The following is a 27,308-nucleotide window of genomic DNA, read 5'->3' on the forward strand; positions in this document are numbered from 1 at the left end:
CCAAGTCTACCTCATGATGCCCCTCTCTCCATCCTTCAGCCAGGCCCCCAGCATCTGCCTCTGGACTGTGGCCACAGCATCCTGACAGATGGCTCACTTCACTGCCCAGGACAGTCCTTCTAGAAGACAGTTCTCATGGGGCTACTCCGTGCTTGAATGTCCTGCCAGTTCCCACTGCCCTCCGAATAAAGGCTCATTCCGTGGCCAGGCTTTCAGGACCATTCATGATGTGGTTCTGATCTCACCTTCGCAGCCTCATCTCCCTCCAGACCTCAGAGGTTATCATTCTCCGATGAGTCCTCCCCGCCTGAATGCCCTCCCCCGCCTTCCTACCCAGTGCACTCCCCAACCCAGACGCATGCTCCTGTTTTCCTGTGCAGCCTCCCTGACGCCCAAGCTGAGCTGGTGCTCTCTCCCTCTGATCCCACAGCACAGGCTCTAATCTTCAGTAAAATCTCTAGAGCAGTGATGGCGAACCTCTGACACGCGTGTCAGTGCCATTTCTGATGACACGCGGCTGCTGAGGCGGCCGCATGCCGAGGATGAAACATTTATGTTATTTAAACTATAAATATCGCGAAATGATGTTTTTTCCTCAAAGTGACACACTACCCGAGTTATGCTCGGTTTTTTGGCGAAGTTTGACACACCAAGCTCAAAAGGTTGCCCATCACTGCTCTAGAGTAAGTGTGACGGGACTAAGTGAGCACCTGGCCAGGAATGGAAGCAAGATCAAGCAGATGCTTGCAGATTGAATGAATGAATCAATCAATGAGTGAATGAAGTTGAAATTTCCATTCCCCCAACCATAGCTAAGAACCTTGAAACAGCCCCATGTTGGAAGTTTTCAGAGATGAGGATGCTCCAAGCTCTGTCCACTGTGTGTTCCTGTCCACTGGCCTGCCTGTGTCTCCCCCCTCCATGGCTAAAGCCACAGCTGGGAGTCAGGCTTAACCAACTCGGGAGCTTCTCTCAAACCCAGCCCGTGTCCACTCACCTTTGGGCCAGGCGGTCCATAGAGTCCCTGTTTTCCTGGGGGTCCCTAGAGGAAATCCAACGTCAAAGGTCAAGTCTTTGCAGCATCTCCAAGCCACCCAGGGGAGGCACGTGCTGTGAAAGGTCCCTCCCACCGCTTCGGGCCCCTGCGCTGTCTGGCTGGGCTCTGTGTGAGAAATGATGACAGCTTCCCTGATAACAGAAGGGCTGACAGCTGCAAAGGAGACGAATGTCCCCCAGAGCATGGCCTTCGATGATTATGTTGGCTGGGTCCCTTGTCACAGACAAAAAGAGGTGAGAAGTCGGCATGAAAGGGCCAATCTGGAGCATATTGAAGGGCCTGGCAGGGACTGGTGCCCAGTCCTTGTTTGTTTGGAGTTTATTATTCTTATTGTCTCCTTTTGACCAGGTTCACAGTTAAAAAAATAGTGAAAAACAAGTCTCGGTCTCATCCTTATCACCTCATCCCCCACTCCTCTTCCCAGAGCAACAAGGGCACGCTTCCTTCACATCTGTCCAGAGGACATTTGCATGAAGAATGGTTACTGAACGCACAAAGGGGCCGGGGTAAGGCGAGGCGCAAGCAGCAGCATTCCCACGGGGACAGGACAAGCCCAGGACAACAGTACCTCTTTGCCAGCCGCACCGTCTGCACCAGGCTCGCCCTGGGAAGTGAGAGCAGTAAAGATGTGATGAATGCCAACCTCGCTTGATGTCACATGCCTCACCTTGCCCACTGGGCACGCCCAACCCCCATTCCATCAATGGGTCCTGCTCCTGCCCCTTCCCCTCGGACACTCTGGGCACAGGCTCGGAAACGTAGCATCTTGCACACTCTCTGGCTCTGAGTATAGGTTAGATGTTTGCTGAATGAAGGTGTGAACCAGAGATCTGGTCAGGTGAGCCTGCTCCCTCCCCGGGACAGTAGAGGCTGCCTCCTGGGCCCCGCCCACCCGCTTCTGGAGGATGCTGGGGAAGAGGAATCTGTGCTTGCTAGGCAACCAGGCAGATTCATGGAGGCAGATCTTGGAGGCTCCTGAGCCTGCAGGCAGGGGAGGTGGAGGGCTGACAGGAATCAGAGTGAGTGGGAGGTGAGACTTGGTCCTCTTGGCACATGGGCTGACCAATCACCTCTGCTGGAGTCAGGCACCCCATCCCAGGCCACCAGTCCCAGGGTCATTGCTATGCTCCCCACGTTGATGGAACGTGCCCTGACCTGGGGGCTGGGAGGCCTGGGTTCCTGTCTCAGCTCCACCCACTGACAACCAGTCCCACCTGATGGGGTTCACCTGCCTAGAACCTTTAAAAGTGGGAGTACTGTTGCCCTGGCCAGTGTGCTGGGTGGTTAGTGTGTCGGCCTATGAACTGAAGGGTTGTGGGTTCGATTCCGGTGACCAAGTTTTCTGTGGTTACCAAAAGCGCCCCTGGAGAGGGGCAGGGCGGATCAGGGGCCAGGTGTCCCCCGCCTGACATCTGGTGGAGGGATCTCTACAGGCGGTGCTGTGCAGGGTCAGGCAGCGGCCTGGTGTGCGGTGGGCACAGCGCTGGCTGCTGAGCTCGTCCCTTCTCCCAAACATGATGTGATCCTCAGGCACAAGCTCCACGCTGCCTTTTCCATGCAGACAGCCTCTCCTTCCCCGGAGACCCCAGACGTGCAGGGCTGCGCTCAACCAGCAAGGCCAACGGGCCCTTTCCCTGGGGCTGTGCGTTAAGAGGTGGGGTCTTACCGGGGGGCCAGGGTGTCCAGGTGGGCCAGGCTCGCCCGGAAAGCCTGCAAGGCCTCTTTCCCCAGTGGCTCCCTGGTCTCCTTTCTGGCCCTGGACAAAAGGAAGGAGGGTGGTGAGAGGGGAGGGGAGAGGGAAAAATGAACTCCACAGAGCCAGGGGCAGGTGCTGTGTGCCAGGGACCATGCCTCCAACCCCGGGCTCTACAGGGAGAGCTGGTGCTTCCTGAACCGGAGACAGGGCCTGGGACGGCTCCAGCCCTCTCCAAAGGCCTTCACTTTCACCGCATGCCGTCAGGGAGATCTCTGGGGGCAAGAGAGGCTGACCAAGAAAGGCGAGGGTTGGGGCAAACTGCTCTCCCCTCCCCACAGCTCCCCCTGAAAGGAGCCCACAGCAGAGCAGGGCCCAATCCCTGGGAGGGAGGGGTGAGGGGCCCTGTCGCTCACCACTGCAGAGATCCCAGCTGGGCCTGGCTGGCCTGGAGGCCCCGGTGGTCCCTAAAGAGAGACAAAGGCAGTGGGTTGGGAAGAGTCTCCAGTAACAAGGCCCCCGGGAGGTGTGGAGGGACCGACAGCAGAACCAAGCCCTAAACTTCGCCCTAAGTCCTCCTTCCCTTCAGTCTTGCACTTGAGCTTCTGCCAGAAGATTTGTGCCAGAGCTGAGGCCTGAGGGTCCCCAAGCTCACAGGACCCTCATGCCTGCCGCACAGGGAGTGGTACCTCTGGGGCTGTGCTGAGGGGATGAGCTGGCACCCAGAACCAGAGCAGATGGCAGGCCTGGGGGCCTGGGTGTCTTCAGAGCCTCGCCCCCCCCTGCCCCCCCCCCCCCGCCGCCTTATGTACTGGGAGGAGCAAAGAGCAGGAGCTGGGGGTCTGGTCTGCAGCAGAGAGTGAAGGGCAGGGGCTCAGCACAGCCCAGGCCTCCCTGGTCTCCTATGAGACTCAGACACCAAGGAGCGCTCCTGCCCTGGCTGGGCTGGCCCTTGTCCAAATGCCCTCCCCCATCTCCTGCACCTTCAGCGGAGGCACAGCTCCAGGCCACCTCCCTGAACGGAGCCACACAGAGCCACCCAGGGCTCCCAGGGCACATGCGCCTCTCAGAGCACTTCCCTCCACACTCCCAGATGGAACGTTCCGGAGGCCTGGTCGGCCCTACTCATCTGAACGCTCGGGAATCTCCAGCCCTCGGCCCGGCACACAGCCGGGGCTGGGTGGACAGGTGAGAAGAGGAACCCTGCACCCCTCTTGTCGCCCCTCCTGTCCCCAGCCCCTGAACCAGTCTCCAGTGGGGACACATCCAGAGGGTGTGACTCCTTCTTTCATCTGTAACATGAGGGGCGACTGAGCTAGAGCTGGGGTCCCCAACTGGGGGCTCGGGACCCCTTGCGACCTATAAAAATAGTGCGGAAGACCTGAGAGTTCTGTTTTTTGGCCATGAGCTATTTTTAACATTTCCCAAAGCCTGCAACCACGCAGCCAGCCACAGCAGGGCTGCGATAAAATGCCGGCGTGCTGATTCGCCTTTCTCTGGAACCCCACCAGCTTGCTCCCTCACACTGATCAAAGGCGCCCATTGGCAGTCCTCTATGCTACCGATGAGAAGACGGAAAATCCATTATTACTTAATATTCTCTCCAAGTCGCTTATCTCAGTAAATACACCGCCCACTCACCCAGCTGCCAGACACAGGAGTGCCCCTTGATTGCTGTCTTTCCACTGCTCCCACCTCCCACCCCATGCAGGTCGTCAGCAAGTCCTCGGCCCCTAAACCCACACCAGGTCTGTGCACGGCTACCCCGCTCCACGGCCACCAGCCACCACCTCTGCAAAGACTCCCACGGATCTCCGCTTCCATTTGCGGCCCCCTCCCCCACCCCAAGCCTGCACCTCCCAGGTCCTCCACCATCTGCATCACGTCTTCTCCAAACTCAGCTTCCTGCTCCCACTCACACCCCCTGAACTCCACTCCAGCCATGCTGACGTTGGGCTCCCCAAGTATACCAAGCTCCCCGCTGCCTCAGGCTCTGCATCACCTGCTCCCCTCCCCTCCCCCACCCCTGACCTGGATGCTCTTCCCCAAACTGCTGGACAACCGGCCCCTTCTCCTAGAACATGGCTCTAAAGTCACCTCCCAGTCCCTCCCTGCACGCCACACACTTCCGCGTTAATCTGTGCGCTGTGCCTGCTTCCTCACTGCCTTAGTCCAAGGCCTGGAACAGTGCCTGGCGTGGAGCAGGTGCTCAATCATTATTTGTTGAATAACTGAATGATCTTTGTTTGATAAGTAGATTCGGCCCTAGCGGGTTTGGCTCAGTGGATAGAGCACCGGCCTGTGGACTGAAGAGTCCTGGGTTTGATTCCAGTGAAGGGCACATGCCCGTGCTGTGGGCTCCATCCCCAGTAGGGGGCGAGCAGGAGGCAGCCAATCAATGATACTCTCTCATCATTGATGTTTCTATCTCTCTCCCTCTCCCTTCATCTCTGAAATCAATAAAAATGCATTTTAAAAAAAAAAGATAAGTAGATTCGAATGTACCCAGAAAACAAGAAAATGGCAAAAGGCCTGGGAACCACTGGACTGGGTGAGTCCAAAGCCCCTCACGGCTCCACGCGCTGGGGCTGCTCCTGCGCTCAGTTCTTTGGGGTTATAGCCAGCTCACCCACACCCTCTCTTCCCCCTCCCCTCCCACCCCGCCCTCCGCCCCCGCTCCAACAGAATCCCAACTCTCATGAGGCAGAGACAATCCAGTTAACTCACAGCGTGGCCAGGGGGGCCAGGTCTTCCCTGGGGTCCCATGGCACCAGGCTCACCCTGCAGGAGCCAGAAAAAAGAAGAAACGACACAGAAACAGAATTACACCCGGGGTTTTAGGGGGAGAGGGCTGAGCAGAGCAGGTGGAACACCAGTGCTCCCAGGAGCCCAGCTGAGCTCTGACCTCCAGGCCTAAGCCTTCCAGGCCAAGGCCCCAGCCCTGCCCATGAGGACTGTGGAGAGAGACAGCAGAGCCCCCAGCCGGAGAAGGCCAAGCCCTGCCCTTTTAGGCTAATGACCCAACAGCCTATAGAAAGGGGAACCAGGTACAACCCTTAAGAGGAGGGAGAAAGTCAAGATGTGCCGCGTTGGGCAACACCTCCCCCAGAAAGGGGAGGAGAGGAGGCAGCCATGTTGCTAGAGAGCGAAGCAGTGGCTGCATCGGGATCAGCAGAGCCCAGAGGCTGTCCTGTCCGAAGGCAGCCTGCACAGATCCCAGCCCTCACCTCAGCTCCGGGCCGGCCACTGCTGCCGGGGGGCCCTGGCTTTCCACAGTCGCCCTGAAAGAGAGAGAGGAGCTCACCAGACCGCCAGGTGGCTGCCCCCACACCAGAGGGATCCAGCCACGTGCCCCGCTCTGGCCCGAGGCCCTCTGACACCCTCAGGCTGGTGGGTGGGAGAAGCCCCGACCCAGTCTGCCAGGCACCAGCGGCCTCAGGAGGCTTGGGTGCCGGGATGGCATCTCGGGCAAGGACCAGGCGGTGTGTCCCCTCTGGCGGGGGCCAGGCTCCGCCTGCTGGGCCCTTACCTTTGGTCCTGGGAGACCAGGGTGTCCTGTTTTCCCCTTGAAACCCTAGAAGAGAAGCAGGGAGCTGCCACATCCCTCGCCTCAACCAGAGGCCTCGTCCCACCCTCTTTCCTCCAGTTAAACAAATCAGAACACGCCCCCACACACCAACGCAGAGCTGCACCGGAGGGGTCAGTGGTGGCACCTCCCAGCTCCTCCCTGAAGCTCGACTTACCGGGGGTCCCATGAGTCCAGGCGGGCCAGCGGGACCGGGTTCTCCCTAGGGAAAGAGATCGGGGGCATTGAGGCAGGAACGCTGTCCAGCTTGTACCCAACTCACTCGCCACTGTCTTCTCCCTTCTCCAGCCCCTCCCCCACCCGCCCCAGGATGGAACGAAGTCCTATGCGGCGGAGGGAAGACTAAGCCAGGTTCAGCCTCTGACTGGCCATGGCCACTGCATGAACCCCACCCCCGCTCTGGACCTCAGTTTTCCTTCTTTTGGGTACAGACGGGGATTGACCTGGATGCTCTGCTCATTGCCATGGCTCCATCCCTTTCAGATTCCCCAGCAAAATCAAGGAGCTTGCTCAAGTTCTTCCATGCCTGCAACCTGCTTCTTCTGTGGGTTTGCCCATCCACTCACAGGCTGGGAACCTTGGTGCCAGCCAGTAGGAGCTGTTGACCGGGCCAGAGTCCAGGACCCTTATGCCATTGTGGCCATTCAGGCCACCCTGCCTGTGCAGGCTCCGAGCTAGGCCTGGGGTCCCAGTCGGGGGCTCTGGACCCCTTGCTGAAGACCTGAGGGTTCTATTTCTTTAGTTGTCTGAGTTTCTGGATAGGAACTTACTCACTTCACTGTCCTGACTTTGGTGAGGCCTAGCTCAGCCAAGCTGGCCAAGGCTACCAGGATAAGCGAGACCCAGGGAGGTGGGGTGCAGTGAGAGGCAGACCAAGGGAAGGCATGGGCTCCCCCTGACAGAGGTGGGGGGGGGGGGCACTTCAGTCCCTTCATCAGGGTTCCCTGGACTTTGGCTCTTGGAGAAGGAAGGGGTGCCCTCCCCGGCGCATCATCTCACCCTGAAGCCGGGCTTGCCGTCCTTCCCGTCCAGACCATCCAGGCCGGCAGGGCCCTGGGAACAGGAAACGGGCATCTCTACAGCCTGCCCAGAACCTCCAGCCTCGCCGCCCCCACCCAACTCCCAGCCCTACCAAACACCCGCGCACACGCCTGTGCACACGCACACATAACCCACGCCTGTCAGGCTAAGGGGCACACACTCACCTGAATCCCGGGAGGCCCTGGCGGCCCAGGGGGACCAGGCATGCCTGATGGGCCTCGCATCCCTTCGCTGCCCTGGAAACAAAAGCAGCAGAGCCTCATCCCATGCTGGAGACAAGGCCCTGGGCCACATGCTCGGCGGCTGCTGGGAGCCAGGACGGCTGGCTTCTAACCCAGCTCTGCTCTGGACTGAGTAGATACACTCCACACACACCACTCCCCCAGGAGGATCTGTCTCATCTGCAGAGCATTCCTGGCTGCTCCACGAAGGGACAGAGCCTAGGAAGTCTAGCGTCTTCTCCAAGGTTGACCAGGGGCTGGCACGGTGGGTGCTCAGTAGCATGCGCTAACCGACGGCACTCAGTTCGCCTCAGTCCCAACGAGGCACCGAGCACTACGGGGCCCCTGATTCTCCCCGGAGAGAAGGGGCGGCCCCCGTCCTCAAGGAGCTCGCAGTCCCGTGAGGGTCACAGGCTCACAATCAGGGCCACGCAGCCGTCCATGTGCTCCGTGGGGAAGGGGCCACAGGAGCTCAGAAGAGGGCAAGGCTCACTCCGGCCCGGGCCGGGGAGGCGTCACACAAGTGTCACAGATGCTGACTCCGCCTGGTGTCTGAGGCCTGGCCGGCGGCGGTGGAGGACAGGGCACGCCAGAGGGAGCTCCGGAGAAGGAGAAGGACTTGGAAGTGGTTGCACGCCTGGCCTAGCCCAGGGTGTCTGGGGAGCCCGTGCGATGGGTGGTGGAGGAGGCTGGGGAGGTTAGAGCCTGGTGGCTGTGGGCCCTGAGCGCCGGGCTCAACATTATGACCAAGACCTGTGATTTTCAAACGGGACTTCTCAGAGTCCCGGGGGTCCCTGGAGGGCCTCGGAGCTAAGGCACAAAGTGGGGGCCCAGTGGGTGGGACTCCGGGACCCCCTTCCCTTGCCTTAGCCAGAGAAGCTCCACTTGAATCTGTTTTATAGACCAAGGGTCCACGTGAGCTTCTGTGTGATGACAAGACTCTAGGACTACAAAATAAAGTGAAAACCGCTGCCACAGGCCCTGGGGAGCCATTCAAGCTTCAAAATAGGGGAGTGATGACAATGGACCATTTGAATTAGAGTGTTTACAGGAGAAGGGGGCCAGATCGGCAGCTTGGTGAGGAAGGCTGCTGCAGCCCCTGCGGGGAGAGGGTGGCTGCCCTGGAGCAGTGGCTATGGGAGTGGCCAAGGGGAAGGGATCCAGTTAGAAACCCCTGGGGTGGGGTGGAGGGAGAAGAGCTCTGGGTGGCAGTGCAATGCCACCACCCACCAGGAGGGGTCAGCACAGCCCCAGAGAAATGTCAGCTCCACCGGGAATCGGGAATGGAACCCCTGGCCAGAGGTTGGGGATTGTCTGCAATGATCATCCTTAGGTCAGCAGGCAGCCCTGGAGTATAGAGGCAGCACAGAGGGCTCCGGCAGTGGCTGCCAATCAGGTCCCTCAGAAGGAAGGGAGGCGGCCCCACCGCTGCCTTGCCCATGCTGGTAGGCACTGGTTCTGGGAAGCAGCCTGGGGGCTCCCCGGGGCTGGGAGGGAGGCCTCAGCTTTGCCTCTAACTTGCTGTGTGCCCCTGGGATGCCCTGGCCTCTCCGGGCCTCACTTCTTTACCTGGACAGCGAGTAGTTAGAGAAAGGGAGCCCCCTAAGTCACCCCAGCTGTGCTGTGTGGGCTCCAGAGGAAAGAGGTTCCCCCTGCCCCAGGCTCTGTCAGTGCTGGGCCTCTTACACCACCGGCTGTCACCTCTGAGACGCCCAGAAATTGGGCTGAGACAGGAGCGTCCGCCCCCAGACCAGGGCAGTTTAGCAAGCCCAACCCGGGGGGGCAGCCAGTGTGGGGCTCCCCAGATGTCTGCCCCTTCCCACCCTTGTCGCCAAGTCACACTGCGCCCTTGGGGACAACACTGCCAGGTGAGTTTCTTCCTGCTGGTGTCAGACCCAGAAGGAAAGTGCCCGGAGCTACCCCTGCTGTGGGGCGCTGGGGTTCCCAGTGTCAGCACACTTCCTCCTTCCCCCAACGCCCCCCCATCCCCCCTGAGGAGATGAAGCTGGCCTAGGCCAGCCAGTCACACCCTAGTCACCCCCTCTCACTGTACCCTTCTGCCTTCTCCCCACCCACCCTCTCCCACCAGGCAGAGACCTCCTGCAGAGGCAGGCGGGTGTACGGCCCATCCTAGGAGCCCACGGGTTTGCCCTGGGGCCTGGTTGCTAGGGCCATCCTGGAGGTCCTTCCCCCACCCTGGATGTAACGGAGGCGGTTCTTGAATTTCCAAAGGCTGATGCTGGGGCTGAAACGGGGGTGTGGGAGCTGAGTGACTCAGATCTGTGCCTGTGTCCAACGTGGAGTCCAGCTCACCTTCTCAGCTTGGGGGCCGGGTGGGCCAGGCGCTCCTGCTTTGCCTGGGAATCCAGGGGGACCCTAGACCAACAGAGGAGAGATCGGAATGAAGTGGGCCGGAGGGGGAGCTCCTCCTTCTTCCTGCTGCGTGTGCCCCACTATTGTGGATGCTTTCTAGAAACACCACCCAGGAGCGTTGGGTCCGGCCGGCCTGCTGGGCTGGGGCCCACCCAGGAGGCCCTGATCTCCAGGTCCCGGCTCCTGGAATCAGGCCTGGCCACCCAGGCTGTCCCTCCCTCCCCTCCCCGCCCCCGAGCCTCTTCCCTCCCCTCCACAGGCCCATCCAGCCGAGCCTGGCCGGCCAGCCTGCCCTTCCAGATGGAGTCACATCAGACAGAGCTGCTTCGTGTCTTCACTCACCGGTGGGCCGGGAAAGCCTGGCTGGCCTTGAAATCCCTGCGGGAAGAAGCAGGGGACAGTTTGCTGAGCTGCCCTCCTCTCCCACCGGCCACTAGGTGGAAAGAGTGACAGGGTGATGTTGCTTCCAGACATGGGCCTTGCCCTCTACTCTGCCCAAGATGGCCAGCAGGCGAGGCTCTGGGCACGAGGTGGGAGGTTACAACTCCAGATGGATGGGGGCTGGGAGGCTACAGCTGGTCACCCCTCCACACGTGAAGGTGACCACCAAGGAGAGGACCCAGCCCTCCACTCTGGTCAGAATGGCTAGCCAGGTCCTAGTTGCCACTCACCTGGTCGCCCTTCTCACCAGAGTTCCCTTGGGGTCCTCGCTCTCCTCGGGGACCCTGTCACCACAGAGAACAATGCAGATGGAACTCAATCTTCCTGCCCCCAGGCCCCAGGGCAGGACCAGGCCCAGGCCTAGGGATCCCCATGGCCACATCTCCCCGCCCCTCCCTTACTCACCGCTGGGCCTGGGGCACCTGGGAGGCCTTCAGATCCCGGTGGGCCCTGGGGACAGAGGAGCAAAATCAGCCCCTCTGACCGGAGGAGGTGGGCAATCAGGGGAGGGGGCAGGGGCTGTGGTGGGAGGCCCGCTGAGCCGACAGGACTCCTCCCTGGTCTGTTCCAAGTTTCCCCTCGTGCCTAAGCTACTGGACTAGCTCTTAACCAGCCCTGCCCCCCACTTGGCTCACTCCAATCCAGCCAGCGACTGGCTGCCATCTCCTCCAGCCCGGCAGGGGTTAGGACACTCTCTTGCTTCAGAACCTTGCCTGGCTCCCCTCCGCCACCTGAAGGAGGAGCACACTCCCCCCCCCCCCCGCCCCCATGCTGATGGCGGTTTGAGGCCATCTGTGATCTGGTACCCACCACCCCGCAACTTCACTACCCCCTCCCTTTCTCATCTCCTGCCCTGCTTGGTCAGCCCGCTGCTCCCTGAACACACTGCACATCTACACCCTGGGCCTTTGCACACTGTACCCACTACCCACAATGCCCTCTGTTCCCGAACCCCTTCCAGGTCTCTCGGATCATTAGATCATTAAATGGCTCAAAGCTGTTCCTTCCGTGCTCCCAGGCCTGGACCCTCCCTCTGGGATTCCCCAGTACAGAAACCGTGTGCCCCTCCCCCACTTCACTCAGGGCTGAGCTCAAAGGCCGCCTCCTCAGAGAGGCCTCCCTGACCATCCATGTTCACAGTGCTCTGCACGCCACTCCGGCCCTCACCCGTTTTCTCCATCAGATCGCTCATCATTTGTATGTGTTTGTCTATTCCTCTCTTATCTGCCTCCCCCCACCCCCTGGAATGTGAGCCCTATGAGGTCAGGGGACAAAACTGCCTGTTTTATTCACCACAGCATCTTCAGAGCCTGGCGCCCAGCAGGCCCACGAGTTATTGAATGAATGCACAGCGCGGTCGGCTGCACCCACGGGGCCTCACTGACATGTGTGAGGGGGAAGGGCAAACCCAGGTTCGAATGCAGGGTGCACCCTAACTCACTAACTAGCTGCGGCACCCTGGGGAGCCACACCACCTCGCCAGCCTGTGCCCTCATCCGACAGCAGCCCGGCTCCTGCACTCAGCCAGGGCCTGGCTCTGCAAAGGGTGGCTCCAGGCTGATGGGGGCAGGACCGACCAGGTGGCTGAGCTGGGTCTAGATGCCAGGCCTGGGCCTCTCAGGCCGCCCCTGTAAGCCTGCCTTTGCTGGATGGGGGTGGGAGGGGTCTCCTGTCAGCTGACTCCCGGTGCCCCTCCCCCTGGCAGGCGGCCATTGGCTCCATGAATCCTGCTGGCATTCTCCTCACAGCTCTGGCCTCCACTGCCACCAGCCTGTGCTGACTGCTTGAGATGCAGCTGGAGTGACTCAGGGGACAGGGAAGCAGGGGTCATGGCCCACCCCCCCCAGGCTTCTGGGAAAATCTCTAGCGGCGGTGGTGGGGGCAGCAGGCAGGGCCCGGCTCTCTCTGAAGCCTTGCTCCCGCCCCCGTGCTGAGCTGCGACTCAGACTCACCGATTCTCCCTTCTCTCCTGAAGGCCCAGCGTAGCCTCGCTCTCCCTTGATGCCCTGACAAGCGAGCAGAGAGAGAGAGGAATTAGCCCCGTGGCCTGCTGTCACCGCACTAATGTGAGGGGTGGAGACTGCAGCTGGTACTCAGACGGGGGAGAGGTGGGCTGCGCCTCATCGGCCGTGGTGGCCCTCAGTGGAAAGGGGGGACATGTCCACCCAGTGGGCTCCTGTGTGGGGTGGCGGCTCCGTGCTGACCCTCCAATTATCTAACAACCCACTCCAGGAGCAGATAAATCTCCGTGTTGTGGGTCTCGGCCTCTCAGGTCCTCTGAGAGTCTGGGCCTTGATGTGCAGTGACTGCAGTGGGTCCCCAAAGGGCAAAGAAGGGACCACGCCGTGCGACCCCGGGGCTCCAGCAGGGGCTGTGCGTGGATGGCCCGGCCGAGCACGGGCTGAAATGCTGGGGAAGGAAGGAGCCTGCTCTGCTGAGGGAGGTCTAAGCTGGTCCTGTCCTGACCACCCCTCCAAGGCTCCAGTACCCCCAGAGCCAGGGCCCCCGTACTCACAGGCAGTCCCGGTGGGCCCATGGCACCTGGGTAGCCAGGTTGCCCTGGAGGACCCTGCAAAGAAAGGTAGACATGATCAGCCCCTAACGTTTCTGCTCCCCCTTCCTGGGCAGAAGGGTGGCCAGAGCCAGAACCCCCGGAGCTGCCACGCAGCAGGCACCCACCCCGCACAGCAGGCACCCACCCCACACAGCAGGCACCCATCCCACACAGCAGGCACCCACCCCGCACAGCAGGCACCCACCCCGCACAGCAGGCACCCACCCCGCACAGCAGACACCCACCCCGCACAGCAGGCACCCACCCCGCACAGCAGGCACCCACCCCGCACAGCAGGCACCCACCCCACACAGCAGGCACCCATCCCACACAGCAGGCACCCACCCCGCACAGCAGGCACCCACCCCGCACAGCAGGCACCCACCCCGCACAGCAGACACCCACCCCGCACAGCAGGCACCCACCCCGCACAGCAGGCACCCACCCCGCACAGCAGGCACCCACCCCGCACAGCAGGCACCCACCCCGCACAGCAGGCACCCACCCCGCACAGCAGGCACCCATCCCGGCACAGCAGGCACCGATCCCGGCACAGCAGGCACCCATCCCGGCACAGCAGACACCCATCCCGCACAGCAGGCACCCATCCCGGCACAGCAGGCACCCATCCCGGCACAGCAGGCACCCATCCCGGCACAGCAGACACCCACCCCGCACAGCAGGCACCCATCCCGGCACAGCAGGCACCCACCCCGCACAGCAGGCACCCACCCCGCACAGCAGGCACCCACCCCGCACAGCAGGCACCCACCCCACACAGCAGCCACAGGGGCCGTTTCCCCCAGGCCAGGCTCGCTAGGCCTAGACTTCACTGAGACCCTGGGAGGGGCCCAGGGCAGGGGCTGATGGGACCAGGGAGGGGAAGCAGAGGGACCTGCTGAAGGAAGAGGTGGGGAGAAGAGCCCCCAGGGACGCTGGTGGAAGCCAGGGGACAGGGAGCTGGGCGCCTGCAGATGGGCCTCCTTTCACCCTGAGGTGGTGTGAAGACCCCCACCCCGAGGGAACTGGGGCTGAGGGGCAGAGAGCTTCAAAAGGAGGAGTCCCCTCCCCTCTCCCGCACAGCAGCCACTGTGGGGCCCGGATGTCTCCCCAGGGCTCCTCATCTACCGCAGGCCCCTGCGGCCTCCTCTTACCAGTTCCCCCTTCTCGCCCGTCGGGCCCCTGAGGCCTCGCTCTCCTTGGAGACCCTTGGAGAGAAAAATCATGAGAAACTGCAGGGGAGGGCATTCCCGCCCAGCCCCTAACTCCTGCCCCCACCCCACAGCCTCTGTCTCTGTTCCAGGCCAAGGGGGCGCTGCTGGTGGCCCCCTAGGGTCCATAGGGTGTGTGCCCAGAAGGCTAACTGTCAGAGACATGAACTCCCGTAGACGGGTGCCTCTCAGAAGCATCCTCCCCAAGACAGGTAACCACAGTGATGTGTCCCCCAAGTTGGGTGATCCCAGAGGGTGCCTCCCGGGCAGGTGACCGTCATTGGTGTGCCCTATTGCAGTAACTCTCTGGGGTGTGCCTTGAGGAGGGTGACGTGTGTGTCCTTTCCCTGTGGTGGCAACTGTCTGGAGAGGTGTCCCTAGCGTGATGCTCCCACTAAAATGTCCCACCAGGTGCCCAACACTTACCTGTCCAAGTCCCCCCGCCCCCGTCAAAATCACCTTCTTATAGGGACCCGGGGAGGGACAGGGGAAGGCTCCGTCAGAGCATTCCCTGTCACTTTTCCGGGTGGAAAGGGATCTCAATGCCCATCAAAGCCAGAGCGCCCCTCCCCCTCCTCGCTCTGCCCTCCATACATTCGCCTCACCATTAAGGGGCCATGTCTGCCCCTTCTCCCTCATGCCCGCAAGAGACGGCGCCCAAACCTCTCCACAACACAAGACAGATGGCTAGACAGACAGATGGCCCCTTCACCCAAGCAAGCAGAAACAGACAAGGTCCGGCCAGGATGAGGGCGTGGGGACAGATGGAACTGTGGCAAGGGGGGCCCCCGCTCCCCGGGCCCTCGTCACCAGGCCCGGAGGAGAGGAGCCAGACCCCAGAAACACGCAACCGGACAAACAAAAGGTTAGTGTCCAGGACCCAGGAGGGAGCAACAGTGAGGATGGGGATGACTTAAATACACCGTGATGACGATGAAGGCAGAGCAATTAACGACACCTGGCAGAAGGAGCCGGCCAAGAGGCCGGGAACAGAGGGGCAGGGCCCCCCCGACGCTCAGAAACCCAACTGGCTGGCATCACGTGTCCAGCCTCGGAGCAGACTGGCCCTGGAGCCCAGAAAGAGGAAAGGAGAAGAGAAGGAAGCTGAGAGTTTCCTCCAGGACCACGGGAAAGATGCAGGCGTCCTCGCCTTTCGGTTCCCGGGGGCCTCTGGACAGCCTGGCCAAGCAGCAGGGCAGCAAACCTATGCCAGCCTGCAATGTGAAGCCCTAAAGCTTTGGCATCTCTGCCAGGCTCGGTGCCAGGTGCCTGGCAGGGCCCCAAGAACGACTTTCAGCAAATCTTTAGTCAACACCAAAGGTGGGAGAAGCAGGAGGCAGGAATGAGAGGGGAGGAATAAAGAGCCCCTTAGAGGCTCCCGCTTAAGCTAAGACGGTGAAATAGCTCCAGGGGACTTATGGGAGAGGACTCGTGGGGAGTGATGCGTGGCTGTGGGAGAGAAAAGGGAGCTGGAAGTGGGATGGGGGCAATGAGAGGAAGGAAGCAGGAGAGGTGGGAGAAGGGAAAAGGAAAAGAAGGCAGAGACCAGGAGGATGTCCAAGCTGCTGGGACCTCAGGAACCTGTGTCGTTAGCTACCATGCCTGCAGGCGGACAACGCAAACACGGAGGATGGAGGGGAGGGTGTGACGGCAAAGGAGACAGCAAAAGCCACAGAGACCTGGTTGGCGGGGGGAAGGGAGGTCGAGCAGCGCTAGGTTCTTACAGGCAATCCGGGGGAGCCAACGGCACCAGGAAAACCTGGGGGGCCCTGGGGGGAGAAACAGGCAGGTCACATCTCACCAGCACAGCCTCCCCGGGCAGTCTGGGCTGAGGGTCGTGGGAGAGGTCACGGGACTATGGCAAGGCAGCTGGAAAAGAGGCTCGCTGGAAGGCTTGGCCCAGACACACCTGCTCCTCCCCTGGGCTCCAGGAGGAATGGCTCTGCCATCAGCAGAGACACGAAACAGTCCCCAGCCAGCAGCCCTTCCCGCGTCTCCCTGAGTCTAAGTGAACCCCCTTGCTGGAGTGGAGCCCCTCACGCCTGCTTCCTGACCTCCACAGGCTCCCAGATGGATGGCTCCTGGTTCTAACATAGCTCCCACCAGCCATTTTTTTTTTTTTTTTCTCTAAAGAAAGCATTTTCAGTTCTTCCGGTCTTTTCTAGTCATTTCTATGTTCCCGCCATATCAACACCACAGAGGACTCCAAGGAGGAGGCCCCGGTCTGGCCTTCCTTTGTAGGCTTGTCCTTGCGATGGCCCTACAGAGCAGTGGAGGGCAGCTCCGTCGCAGCCCCTGGCCCCTGGAGGGCCTGGTGTCACCGGGGCACAGAGATCTAGGCTGGCCGCCATGCTTTCCCGGCTGCCGAGACCACGAGCCAGAAGCCTAGGCCCCTGCCCCCTGCAGCCTGGGTCCCTGTGCACGACACAGCGGGTCAGGGACGGGGAAACACAGATGCGCCCCAAGGGCCTCCTCCAAGCAGGACCACAGGCACAGCAGGCCCATTCCCAGGGGTGCGGGGGTGGGAGTCCTCAGTTCCGACAAGAGAAAGGAGCAGGCAGTGGAGGTTTCCTCTGTCCGCCCTGCCCCGCTTCCTGGAGACCAGGCAGCGAAATGGTGTCTGAGCACTAGGACCCCTCTGAGAGCTCGTCAACCAAGCCAGGAAACCACAGATACTCACAACAGGGCCCGGAGGACCCGGGGAGCCCCTCACGCCAGGTGGACCCTGCAAAGGAAGCCAAGAGAAATGGATAGAGAGGCCCAGGCCCCACAGGGTCTCAGCGCCTTCCTCCTGGCTCACCACAGCCAGAGTCTCCGGGCAGCTGGTGTCCAAGCTGATGTTAAACTTTTCATTCAGTTCATTCCATCATCCAACAAGCATTTACTGAGCAGCTACTATGTACCAGGCATCAGTCCAGGTGCTGGGGGCACGGCAATAAACAACATACAAAAATCTGAGCCTCGTGGCGCTTACACCCTAGGGGAGAGGTGGACGGTAATAAATACGGTAGAACAGGGGCTGTCACGTAGTTGGTGCTCAGTAGATACCTGTGGGATGTTCTTAAATGAAAGAAATACACGGTATGTCAGACCGGGACGAGTGTGGGGAGACAGAAGCAGCTAGGGCCCTGGCCACTGTGGCTAAGTGGTTAGAGCGTTGGCCAGAGCACCGCAGGGTCACAGGTTCGATTCCTCGTCAAGGGCATGTACCTGGGTGGCAGGTTTGACTCCCGGCCCTGGTCGGGGCATGTGCGGAAGCAACCAATCAATGTGTCTCTCACATCGTGTTTCTCTAACTCCCTCCCTCCCTTCCACTCTCTCTAAAAAAAAAAAATCAAAGAAAAAAATATCCTCAGGTGAGGATTAACAACAACAAAGCAGCAGCCAGGCCCGGGAGGGAGAGTGTCGCATGGATCAAGAGCAGAGAGGAGGCCAGTGTGTGAGGAGAGCAGATGAGATGGGGCGCCAGCTGACCTAAGGCCCCGGAGCCCTGGAAGGACTCCCAGGAGACAGGGAGCCACTGGAGGGCCCAAGAAGACATCGGGCCGGAGTGGAGCTGCCCTGGGGAACTAAGGGCCACCGCGCAGATGAGGGCCCAGGCCCTGGCCTTACCTCTTCTCCTCTCTGGCCCGGCAGCCCCGGAGGACCGGGCAGGCCAGGGCTCCCAGCACAGCCCGGATCTCCCTCGCTGTTGTCTCCCTGCAGTGGATGGAGATGGTGGGAGTGAGCAGTCGGCTGCTTCGCTCCCGGTGGGGCTCAGGGCAGGGGGTGAGGGGGAGACGAGGGCGACTCACCCGGGCCTCCTCCGCTCTGGGGCGCTCCCGCTCTGTGAAGCACTGTGGGGGACAGAGGGGCTCTGTCAGGTGAGGCCACTGGGAGCCCTCCCTGCAGCAAGGCCGCCCCGACCCAGCCTCCTACCCGGGCACAGTTGTCAAAGCCTGGCACGCCGGGGATGCCCTGGTCTCCCTTCTCGCCTTTCTGCAGGAGGGCCGCTGGGCGGGCCTTCTGCCCCTGGGCACAGTCCCCACAGATGCTCTAGGAGGGAGAGGAGAGGGCAGGGCAGGGGTCTGAGCCGGCCAGGAAGGGCCAGATGGGAAGCCCCGTCACCTGCCTGGCAGGCAGTCCTCCACCCACACTTCCCAGCCACATCCCTGCGGCAGCTTAGCTCCATCCTCAGGGGACCCAATCCCAACGCTGGCTTTGCGTTTCCTCCAGGAAGAAGCTCTGGTGGGGCCCCGCCAAAGCCACTTTCCAGACAGGCGTGTGGGGGAGGCAGAGGGGCCCACAGAGGCACCATCTGTCCAGGCTGTTCCTGCAACCTGCGCCCGCTGTGAGGACACGCCGCGAGGACTTGGGCTGCAAAGGCCGGTTCCAAACAGCTTCTCCGGGAGCAAGGGCAGCAGCTGCAGGAGCAGCCAGGCCTTCGCAGACACCTGGATGGAGCCCGCCCTCTGTCCCCGGCAGATCCCAACGGTCAGACTCCCAGTTCGCTGGGCCTGCCAGGCTTCCCGACGAGAAGGCGCTCCTCTCCCCTGGCCCTCTGGGAGTTTGATGGAAGCTATGAGTCCTCGTCCCAGAAAAATGAAACCCACTCGTGAAAAGCAGACTACAATCTCAGAGGACCGGGGGCCTGGAGTCCACGCATGGCCTGGTGGGGTGTCCGTGGACCCCCAGGCAGGGCCCCGGCTCCACCTTCACTGCACTGCAAAGCCCCGTGATGACGGTTGTCATTTACTCAGCACCCAGTCACCGTAATGGGCCTGCACGTTATCTCACTCCGTCCTGGCAGCACCAGGAGGCAGGTCATCTTACACGCATGCGGAGATAAGGAAGCCGACACCGGAGGGACAGTGTGACGTGTCCGCGGCGGGGGGAGCCTGGACGAAGCCCTGGTCTGTCTGAGGCCAGAGCTGGTGCTCGGGCCACGGGCCCAGGCTTCCTCTGGGCTGTGCGTGCGTGTGGTGGGGGCTCCAGGTCAGCACCCTGGGTGCCATCTGACTCCTCTCCAGACAGCTGCTTAGCGCCCCCTGCAGAGCACTTGGCTGAGAAACCACCGGATGAAATGTTACACAGAGAAATGGTAAATCCTGCGTGAGTTGTACAGTCACGTGCCCAGGGGCAGGACTTGGGGGGACCCAGCTGCCGGAAGCCCCGGGGGAGAAGCTGCAGTTTCACCGCCACCACCCCGCTCTGATCCACGGCATAACTGTGCCGGGAGGTTACCCTGGCCTCAGGCTGCTTCCGGAGACATCTCTGCTAGAGCCGGTGGGGCAGTCTTTCCCACGCCCCAGTATCCCGGTGGGGTACTGGGATGTCCAGTGCTGGAAGTGGGTGGCCAGGACAGCGCACTCTGCTGGCCAAAGCTTGGGAGGGACCCCTGAGGATGCCAAGCTGGAGGAGAGCAGAGCTCAGGTCTCGTCTCCAGAGGTGACTGAGCAAGGAAGGGCTGTGCCACCCTCGGTTCCCAAGGGAATCGCTGCCCAGCTTGAGAGGCCAGACCAAGCCACAGCCCTCGGGTGCGATCTTGACCGTGTCTGCAGGCCCTGGCACAGGCCGACTCTCCTCCCTCCCAGGCCCAAGTCCCCTTGCGCCACTAGACTTGCTTCTCGAATCCCATCTCCTCCCCGGATTCTTTCTGGATTGACTGGAGAGAGGATGCCGAAGCCTTCTTCCAGGCCCCACCCCATCTTACCACGGAACGTAACCTTGGCGGGCAGGCCTGCGGGTCTCACCAGTGCCCTGCCACCCTCCCCACTCTGCTCTGCATGCTGCTGGGCCCTGCCCTGGCGTAACCAGGGGGGTACAGGGCCTCACTGGCAGCAGCTCTGTGGTTGGAACTGCCAACAGCATCCGCAAGATGGGTACCTTCTCAGGGTTCCTTCAGTGATTCGGCAGGTACTGACTTAGGGGTTGTGAGGAGCCGGGCACCGCGCTGAGCCCTTTTAGACATGCTGGGAGCACACACACACACACACACACACACACACACACAGCCCACAAACAGCCCCATCTGCAGCTCCCTCTGCCACCCCCTCCGCTTCTCCTCTTACCTGCAGGAGGTGCTGCTCAATGGGTAAGGATCCCTGCAGGAGACAGACGGGAGGGCTCAGGCGGGGAGGGGAAGGGGAAGGAGACTTATGGCATCAGGTAGAGCCTCGGGAAGCCACGTGCCAACCAGGCTCCTCCCAGAGGGAGAGAAGAGGGCCCCCCCACTGGCAAGCTCGGCCCTGGCAAGGGCAGGGAGGCGGCTGGACAGTGAGTCCTGGCCGGTACCTACCAGCTCCGCAGTGAGCCCGGGCTGTCCCGGCAAACCGTTGTTTCCAGGTATTCCCTGCGGCCAAGGAGAGACACGGGTGAGTGGACTCCTCTCTCTGCGTCATCCCCACCATCCCCACTGCCTCCGCCCCTCACCCTGCAGAGCTGAGCCCGTCTTCTTAGCTCAAAACCCCCAGACCAGTGTGTAGGGAAAGCTGAGGAGGCCCAGCGAGGTGACCCCCAAAACCAGTCCGACAGTCTGTTTTTCCGCACATGTTACAGGAAGTCAGAAATTAGGCAGAGGGCCGTCTATATAGCAAGTGACTGTTGGTTCTCTCTGTGCTAAGTCCTTTCCTATATCTTTCTCATTGAATCATCACAATCCTATTGAACGAGGTGTTATCACCATCTTAAAGCCAGAAAAAGGAATTCCGAGAGGGCGAGGAGCTGCCAAGACACGGGACAAGCAAGGCCCGGAGGTGAGACTCTGAGGAGTGAGACTCTGAGGAGGACGGCTGGCTTAGCTCCGCCCTCCACAACTATTCCGGCACATTCCTCCAAGGACACTCGCCAGAACATCCACCACCAGGTGAGGCTGGGCACAGACCTAGCCAGGCACCAATTCCCACCCTCTGAGGAACTGTGGCAGGTTACTTGGGGGGGGGGGGGGTCAGAGATCTCTGTGCCTCAGTTTCCTTATCTGTAAAACCGGGTTAGTTTACGGTGAGGCTTAAAGGAGACCATAGCTGTAAGGAGTTTAGTACAGAGCCTGCCACACAGGATGCTCATGTGAAATGTTTGCCAAGCAAACTCTGTCCCCCTCACAGACTCACAATGAGCATCTGCATGTGAAACACTCCATGGAGGCAGGGAGTATGTTCCCCTTTAAGGCCCCAGTGCCGGACGCGGAGGAGGCGTGCATTAAATACGCATCGCATGAACGCGCTGCTGCTCTCCCTGCTCTCCCCAAACAGGGCTTCCTTGGCCGCCCTGAGAGTTGGCCTCCCTCAAGCCCCAGCTCCCAGCGAGAGAACAGGCCACCTTCTCCCACCAGCCACCGTCCTTCAGGCCAGGTTCCCCCTCTTGCACCACCACACGTCAAGGCCCTGCCCTTCTCCCTCTGCCTCCTTAATGAACGAACAGGGTAAAGCGCGTAGAACAGCGCCCTGGAGAGGGAAGACACCGTGCACGTGTTCATTACAGTTATGCCCTAAATGATGACTCACCCCACGCTCCTCTCTCCATTGCCCAGGGATTAGCTCGCGCCCGATTTTCTGTGGTTTTCTCTTCCTGCCCTCCCAGAACTAAAGCGCCCACCTGTTCTGCTGTAGATGTGAGCAGCTGTCTCCTCGCTGTCTAGCCTCTTGGGCACACCTCCCCACCCCGGTGCCTCAGCTTCCGCATCTGTGAAATGGACGCGGGCGACATGGTAGGTCCACGCCTGGGCCTTGGACAGTAAGTGCCGTGTATTTCCGAGCCTGTTTCTGCGCCCGAGGAGGAGCCGTAGGAGACGGCCTGGCGAGGACGACCTGCGCCCCGCCTGGCACAGGGCCGGTGCCCGTGGTGGCCTCAGCGCTGGCGCTGGAGGGAGACCCGGTGCCTGGAACCAGGCTCGGCAGCCCCTCTCCTGCCTCATTCCCCGGCACGTCTGGGCGGGGTTCACACTGCAGCAGCGTGAGCTTGTTCTCGGATCCCTTTGAAGTGGCTGCCCCGCTTCCCCAGGCCGACTGCAAGCCCCCTGCGGGCAGATTCCCGCTGCCTGGCAGGAGGGGAGCAGGAAGCCGGGCACTTGGTAAATGTGTGACTGCCCCCGGAGGGCCCAGCGTTGGCGCTACTTCTGCCTCTGGGAGGGAACTGATCCCAGTGGAGACTCCCACCCGCAATGGGCGTGTGTGTGTGTGTGTGTGTGTGTGTGTGTGTGTGTGTGTGTAAAATCTCAAAATCGCCAGGGCGTGGGGAGTACATAGTTTATAAAAAGTTCCACGTGATTCTGCTCTGCTTCAGGCGAGAATCACTTTTTTTTTTTTTCGGGAGCTGAGAGCCAGGCATGCAGCAGCCACTGTCTGTGCCTCCTAGGAGCTCCCCCAAAGGCGGCCTGGCGTGCAAACCACTGGGGAACTGTCCTGAAAGGCAGCACAGGGGAGAAGAAAGTGCCCGGCACCGGGAAGCTCAGGCCAGGCCACCGACGCCGAGCCGGTGACCTCAGCCAAGATGCCTCCCTGCTCAGGGTCTCGGTGCGCCCAGCTGTGACAGAGGGATAACACCACCTTCCTCCTGGGGTTGATGGAAGGCTCCAATGAATGAAAGGATGGATGTAGAATAGCAGTAGTAGTTGTTGCGATGATGATGAATGCCTTCTAAGCACCTACTATGTGCCAGGGATGGTTCTACACATTTTGCGGGCATTACCTTGTTTAACATTCACAATGGCCCATGAGGTACATGCTGTAACTATCTCCACTTAACAGATGAAGGACTGGAGACACAGAGAGGGTGAGTAACTTGACCGGCATCACACAGCTAGCACATGGCAGAGCTGGGATTCAAAGTCAGCTGCCAGGCTCTGGAATGAACCCTCTCATCTCCGCTGGGCCGGGATCTCAACTCCAACTCCTCTGCCCTTCCTATCCCTGGCCTCCTCGCCAGAGGGGGCACAGTCCCACCTGGGCCTCTGCACCTGCTGCTTTCTCTGTCGGGAATGCTCTCCCTTCACAGGCTCATTCCTCGTTTCCTTTACCTCTTTATTCAAATGTCACCTTCTTTTCAACTTGCCCCCAAATCTCTTCCCTGCCCGCCTCCCATTTTCTATCCCCACTCCCTGCTTTGTTTTTCTCCTAGCACGGACCCCCTTCTCACACACTGTATTTTACGTATTTATCTTGCTCATCGTCTGTGCCTCCTACTAGAATGCAGGCTCCAAGAGGACAGGGCTTTTCATGTTTGTCCGCTGTTCTACCGCCCACCCAACAACAACAAAACACAGCCCCGGGAGAACAGCAGGTGTGCCAAACACAGGTGCAGCTCTGCGCCAGGGTAAACATTTTTATCTGACCCAGATTCTGGGTTCCTGGCAGCTGGCTGAGGCCCGAGCCTGGCACGGGTGTCAGTAGGGTGCCTGGGCTAGCTCACAGCAGGACATGCCCTCCACGCCACTCTGGGAGCAGAAGCACAGAGCAGGGAGAAATGGCAGGTGTGTGTGCAGGGCAGGGGAGCCGCACACGTGGGGTCGGGCACGGAGCATGCGCCTTGCCTTCTCCCCCGTTTACCTGCAGCCCAGGCATTCCAGGGGGGCCTGGTGGTCCGGGAACACCTGGGGGACCCTGAGGGAGAGAAGACATAATCGGACCCAGAAGAAAGCTCTGCCCCATTGCTGGGGGGCAGGGAGCGGAGGGTGGGCAAGCCGAGGGGCGCTGGCGGACAAGAGGAGACACAGAGGAGACAAGCGACACACACCTGCGGGCCCGGCTGCCAGGAGCTGCCCATCCAAAGTCCCGGAGCACCCTGGGTGGGAGTGGGGGGTCGCAAAAGAAGGGGAGAGGTTACAGGCAACGTCCACACCAAGCGCAGGGCTGCGTGGGGAGGCGGCTGGGGGGGGGGGCACAAAGCCCCGTGGGGCCCTTGCGTGTTGGGGTGGGGGGAAGCGGGGCCTCTCCCCGGACTGGGGGAGGCTCTCAGCGCCACTCACCGGCATGCCGGAGAAGACAGGGTCTCCTCGCGAGGGACAGGAGCACTCCCCGGGCTCACCCTGGAAGACAGGAGCCTCTGTCAGAGGAGGGCCGGGGTGGGGGGCCTCCTGGGAACTGGCATCTGGGAGGCAGCACCGGCTCTCGGGATGGAGAGGCCAGGGTTTAAATCTAGAACCTGTCTCTTGGGCACTGGACTGTCTGCTCGACCACTCTGAACCTCAGTCTCCTCATCTGTAAGGTGGGATAATAATACCAAATACAGACTGCCATGAGGATGGGATGGATTCGAGTACGTAGAGTTCCTGCCCCATGGCAAGCACTCAGCAGACACTGGCTGCTGCTGTGCCTGCGTTTTTCGTTTCATCGTTTCACCGTTGTCTGCCACAGCCCAGGTATCCTCGCCTCCGGGAGAGTCGCAGCTTGGCCCGGCTGCCGCCCCACTCCCGCTGGCCCAGCCTGGCCTCCGGGCCCTTCTCTCCTGCTCCCTGACATCTCTGCCCTGGCCCTGTCCTCTGACAGCGCCCATTTGAAAATGCAGCTGCCCCCTGCCGGGGTGGTGGGGGGCGGGGGGCAGGGTCTTGGAGCTCTCTGGGTCTCCTGGGATCCTGGTTGAGCCCTGGGTCAGCAAGCAGATAAAGTGGAGAGCGTTTGGGGCCCCGGCTCCCTGGGACCAGGAAGCTGGTGGAAGGCCAGGTTCCAGGGGGGTTCCCATTCCCCAGTCCAGGGCCACTGGCATGCACGCAGGCTCGCTTCAGTGGCTGGACGAGAGGGGCTGCTAGTTTCCCCGGAGTGATGGGACGTACCTTCTCGCCCTGAGGCCCCTTTTCACCCTGCGGGGAGGAAGCACAGGTCGGTGAGCAGGTCAGGGTGCGGAGGCAGGGCCAGCGGCGGCTTCCCGCTGCCTCGAGACACTACTCACCGGCATCCCTCTGGCTCCTGGAAGTCCAGTCTGTCCTTGCTGCCCATCACGCCCCTGAAGGGAGAGAGCGCAGGGTCAGTGGTTAGTGCCAGGCAGCAGCCAGCCATCGGCCTGCCTGCAGGGAGGGCTCAGGACAAACAGAGGCAGACCAGGCTCCCCAGTGCCCAGGCCCCGGAGGACAAGACTGAGGCGCAGGAGACAAGGAGAGGAGGCAGGAGGGAGAAGCCGGGCCTCTCCTCATCGCCTGTGAGTGTCAGACGCCAGGCCAAGCGCCCACCAGAGGACACTGAGTGGGTCCTCACCCCCAGCCCTGCAGGACGGTACCATCTGCGGCACAACTAAGGAAACTGAGGCCGAAAGAAATGTTGTAAGAGGCCCAACAGCAGGACTGCACCCAGGTCTGTGTGGCCCGGAGTCCCTGCTCTCCCCTCCCCCCGCGCAGTGCGGGCACACATTCTCTCTATCACAAAGGTCATCTCGGTTGATTTATTGCAGCCCCTATTTTATCCACAAGGAGCTGGAAACTCCGAGAGGCTGTCCCTGGCCTCTGGGCACAGCTGGTGAGTGTGGGGCGGGGACTGGGGAGCCTCCTGGATGAGACTCAGCTTCAGGGAAGCAGGCCTGGGGAGGTCGGCCTGGCACACGGGCCTTCCGACGGCTGCCTTCCTGTGGGACATGCCGCCTTCACACATGGACCAAAGGCTCCCCAGGGACCAGGACCACCTTCCCCTTTACCTCTGCTTTACACGGGGAGTCCCTGGGACCGGCAGGGAGGGACCCTGACCGCCAGGCCCGCTGGGCAATACGGACTGGCTGCGCGGGCGTGGGCAAGGCCCTGGGCCCCGGGGGCGTGCGTCAGAGCACCCTGGAAGGAATCCCTCAGTGACTCCCAAACTGGAAGTGGAATGTCTCCAGGGATCCGTAAATACAGAAAAGATTCTGTTCCCTGGGCCATCTCCAACATTACTAAAAGCCCAAGACAAGTTCTACCATTTGCCCACAACCTGGCCTGGCCCAGGCTGGCTGAAAGGTAGCATTTCTTTGATTTAGGCTGGAATTATATCCTCTCACAAAATCCTGGTGGGTTCCTGAGAAGTGGAGGCTGGCTGCTATATGGGACTTTGATGAATGAAAATGAGGAAATGGCATTTATCGTAACTTAATCGATGCAATTTGTTCAATAGATACATCTGTCAGGACATCGGACTCTGGTGGGACAATAATACAGGGGGAGGGGGGCCTCTGAGGGTTGAAAGTATTGCTGGTCCAGAGAGATCTTTGCTGTCCAGTATGGCAGCCAATAGGCACAGGTGGCTGTTTCCACTTAAAGGAGTTAAAATGAAATGAAATGAAATGAAATTTAACATTCAGTTCCCCAGGCACACGAGCTACACTTCAAGTGCTCAGCAGCCACGTGGCTGCAGTCTCTGGCAGTGTGGAGCGAAATGTTTCCATCCTCCTAGGTGGCTATGGGTAGCACTGGTTTGGATGATCCCTAGTGCCTCCAAGGCTTGAAGTGGGGGTCGGGGAGCTAACGTATGGGCTTTGAGTCAGACAGAATTGTGTCCAACTCCTGGCCCTGCCTCTTCACTCCCTGGCCTTCAGTTTCCTCGTCTGTGAAATGGGGACAGTAACAGCCGCTCCCTTACGGAGCTGTGGGGAGGGCTGAGTGAATCGCTGCTTGTCTAGAGCGTAGCACAGGGCCTCAGCACAGTCACTGCTCCCAAACCGCGGGTGATCAGTATTGCCGTTATTCAGGTGCCGCCCCCAAACTGTGTGGTCCTCCTCCTCCGAGGCTGGGCTGAGCTGAGCGGAGCCTCTCTGCTCCCATGCCCCCTGCTGCTGGATGGGCAGGGTCAGCCCTGTGCCCTCTTCCCAGAAGCAACGCTCTTGGTCCCAGCAACACCCCCAGCACGGAGCACAGAGAGGACCCTTACCGGAGGCCCAGAGATACTGGCACCAGGGAGTCCCATGGGTCCAATGGCTCCTTTTACCCCCGGAGATCCCTGCGGAAGAGGGTACAAAGGTTGCAGTGTCATCCAGCAGGTGAGACACACCAGACCAGGTCTCGGGCTGCTGTCATGGGCATCACTCAGTTCTCGTCCCCTGTGCCCACTGCTGGGGCACCCGAAGCAGTGCAGGCCTAGTGCCCAAGGAGGCAGACGCTCACCTTGGTACCCTTCTCTCCAGCGGGGCCAGGCGGTCCTCGAGGCCCCGGAAACCCCTGCAGATGGAATCACAGCTAGTTATCCCTTATCCTAGAGCGGCCCC

The 27,308-nt window shown here is 60.9% G+C and overlaps 1 protein-coding gene across 4 annotated transcripts in view; it reads right to left on the reverse strand.

Moving 5' to 3' along the window:
- The window catches only part of COL16A1 (collagen type XVI alpha 1 chain), a 49,157-nt gene that overhangs the window by 3,492 nt on the left and 18,357 nt on the right, over nt 1-27,308 (reverse strand). For 2 of the 4 annotated variants that reach the window (XM_054721473.1, XM_054721472.1), the window contains 31 exons: nt 27,208-27,261; nt 26,975-27,043; nt 25,038-25,091; nt 24,922-24,948; nt 24,118-24,177; nt 23,886-23,933; nt 23,699-23,752; nt 20,455-20,508; nt 20,228-20,260; nt 18,096-18,212; nt 17,972-18,013; nt 17,790-17,876; nt 16,858-16,902; nt 15,902-15,946; nt 14,121-14,174; nt 12,928-12,981; nt 12,365-12,418; nt 10,818-10,862; nt 10,643-10,696; nt 10,314-10,349; nt 9,912-9,974; nt 7,542-7,613; nt 7,336-7,389; nt 6,494-6,538; nt 6,280-6,324; nt 5,978-6,031; nt 5,478-5,531; nt 3,167-3,217; nt 2,724-2,813; nt 1,626-1,661; nt 998-1,042 (listed from right to left, as the gene is read on the reverse strand). In XM_054721473.1, the coding sequence (XP_054577448.1) occupies nt 998-1,042; nt 1,626-1,661; nt 2,724-2,813; nt 3,167-3,217; nt 5,478-5,531; nt 5,978-6,031; nt 6,280-6,324; nt 6,494-6,538; nt 7,336-7,389; nt 7,542-7,613; nt 9,912-9,974; nt 10,314-10,349; nt 10,643-10,696; nt 10,818-10,862; nt 12,365-12,418; nt 12,928-12,981; nt 14,121-14,174; nt 15,902-15,946; nt 16,858-16,902; nt 17,790-17,876; nt 17,972-18,013; nt 18,096-18,212; nt 20,228-20,260; nt 20,455-20,508; nt 23,699-23,752; nt 23,886-23,933; nt 24,118-24,177; nt 24,922-24,948; nt 25,038-25,091; nt 26,975-27,043; nt 27,208-27,261 (1,695 nt within the window). The remainder of the gene's footprint in view (nt 1-997; nt 1,043-1,625; nt 1,662-2,723; nt 2,814-3,166; nt 3,218-5,477; nt 5,532-5,977; nt 6,032-6,279; nt 6,325-6,493; nt 6,539-7,335; nt 7,390-7,541; nt 7,614-9,911; nt 9,975-10,313; nt 10,350-10,642; nt 10,697-10,817; nt 10,863-12,364; nt 12,419-12,927; nt 12,982-14,120; nt 14,175-15,901; nt 15,947-16,857; nt 16,903-17,789; nt 17,877-17,971; nt 18,014-18,095; nt 18,213-20,227; nt 20,261-20,454; nt 20,509-23,698; nt 23,753-23,885; nt 23,934-24,117; nt 24,178-24,921; nt 24,949-25,037; nt 25,092-26,974; nt 27,044-27,207; nt 27,262-27,308) is intronic. The other 2 variants (XM_054721475.1, XM_054721474.1) reach the window with 2 other exon arrangements.

Source organism: Eptesicus fuscus, chromosome 9, assembly GCF_027574615.1.
Source record: "Eptesicus fuscus isolate TK198812 chromosome 9, DD_ASM_mEF_20220401, whole genome shotgun sequence".
NCBI classification, from domain to species: Eukaryota; Metazoa; Chordata; class Mammalia; order Chiroptera; family Vespertilionidae; genus Eptesicus; species Eptesicus fuscus.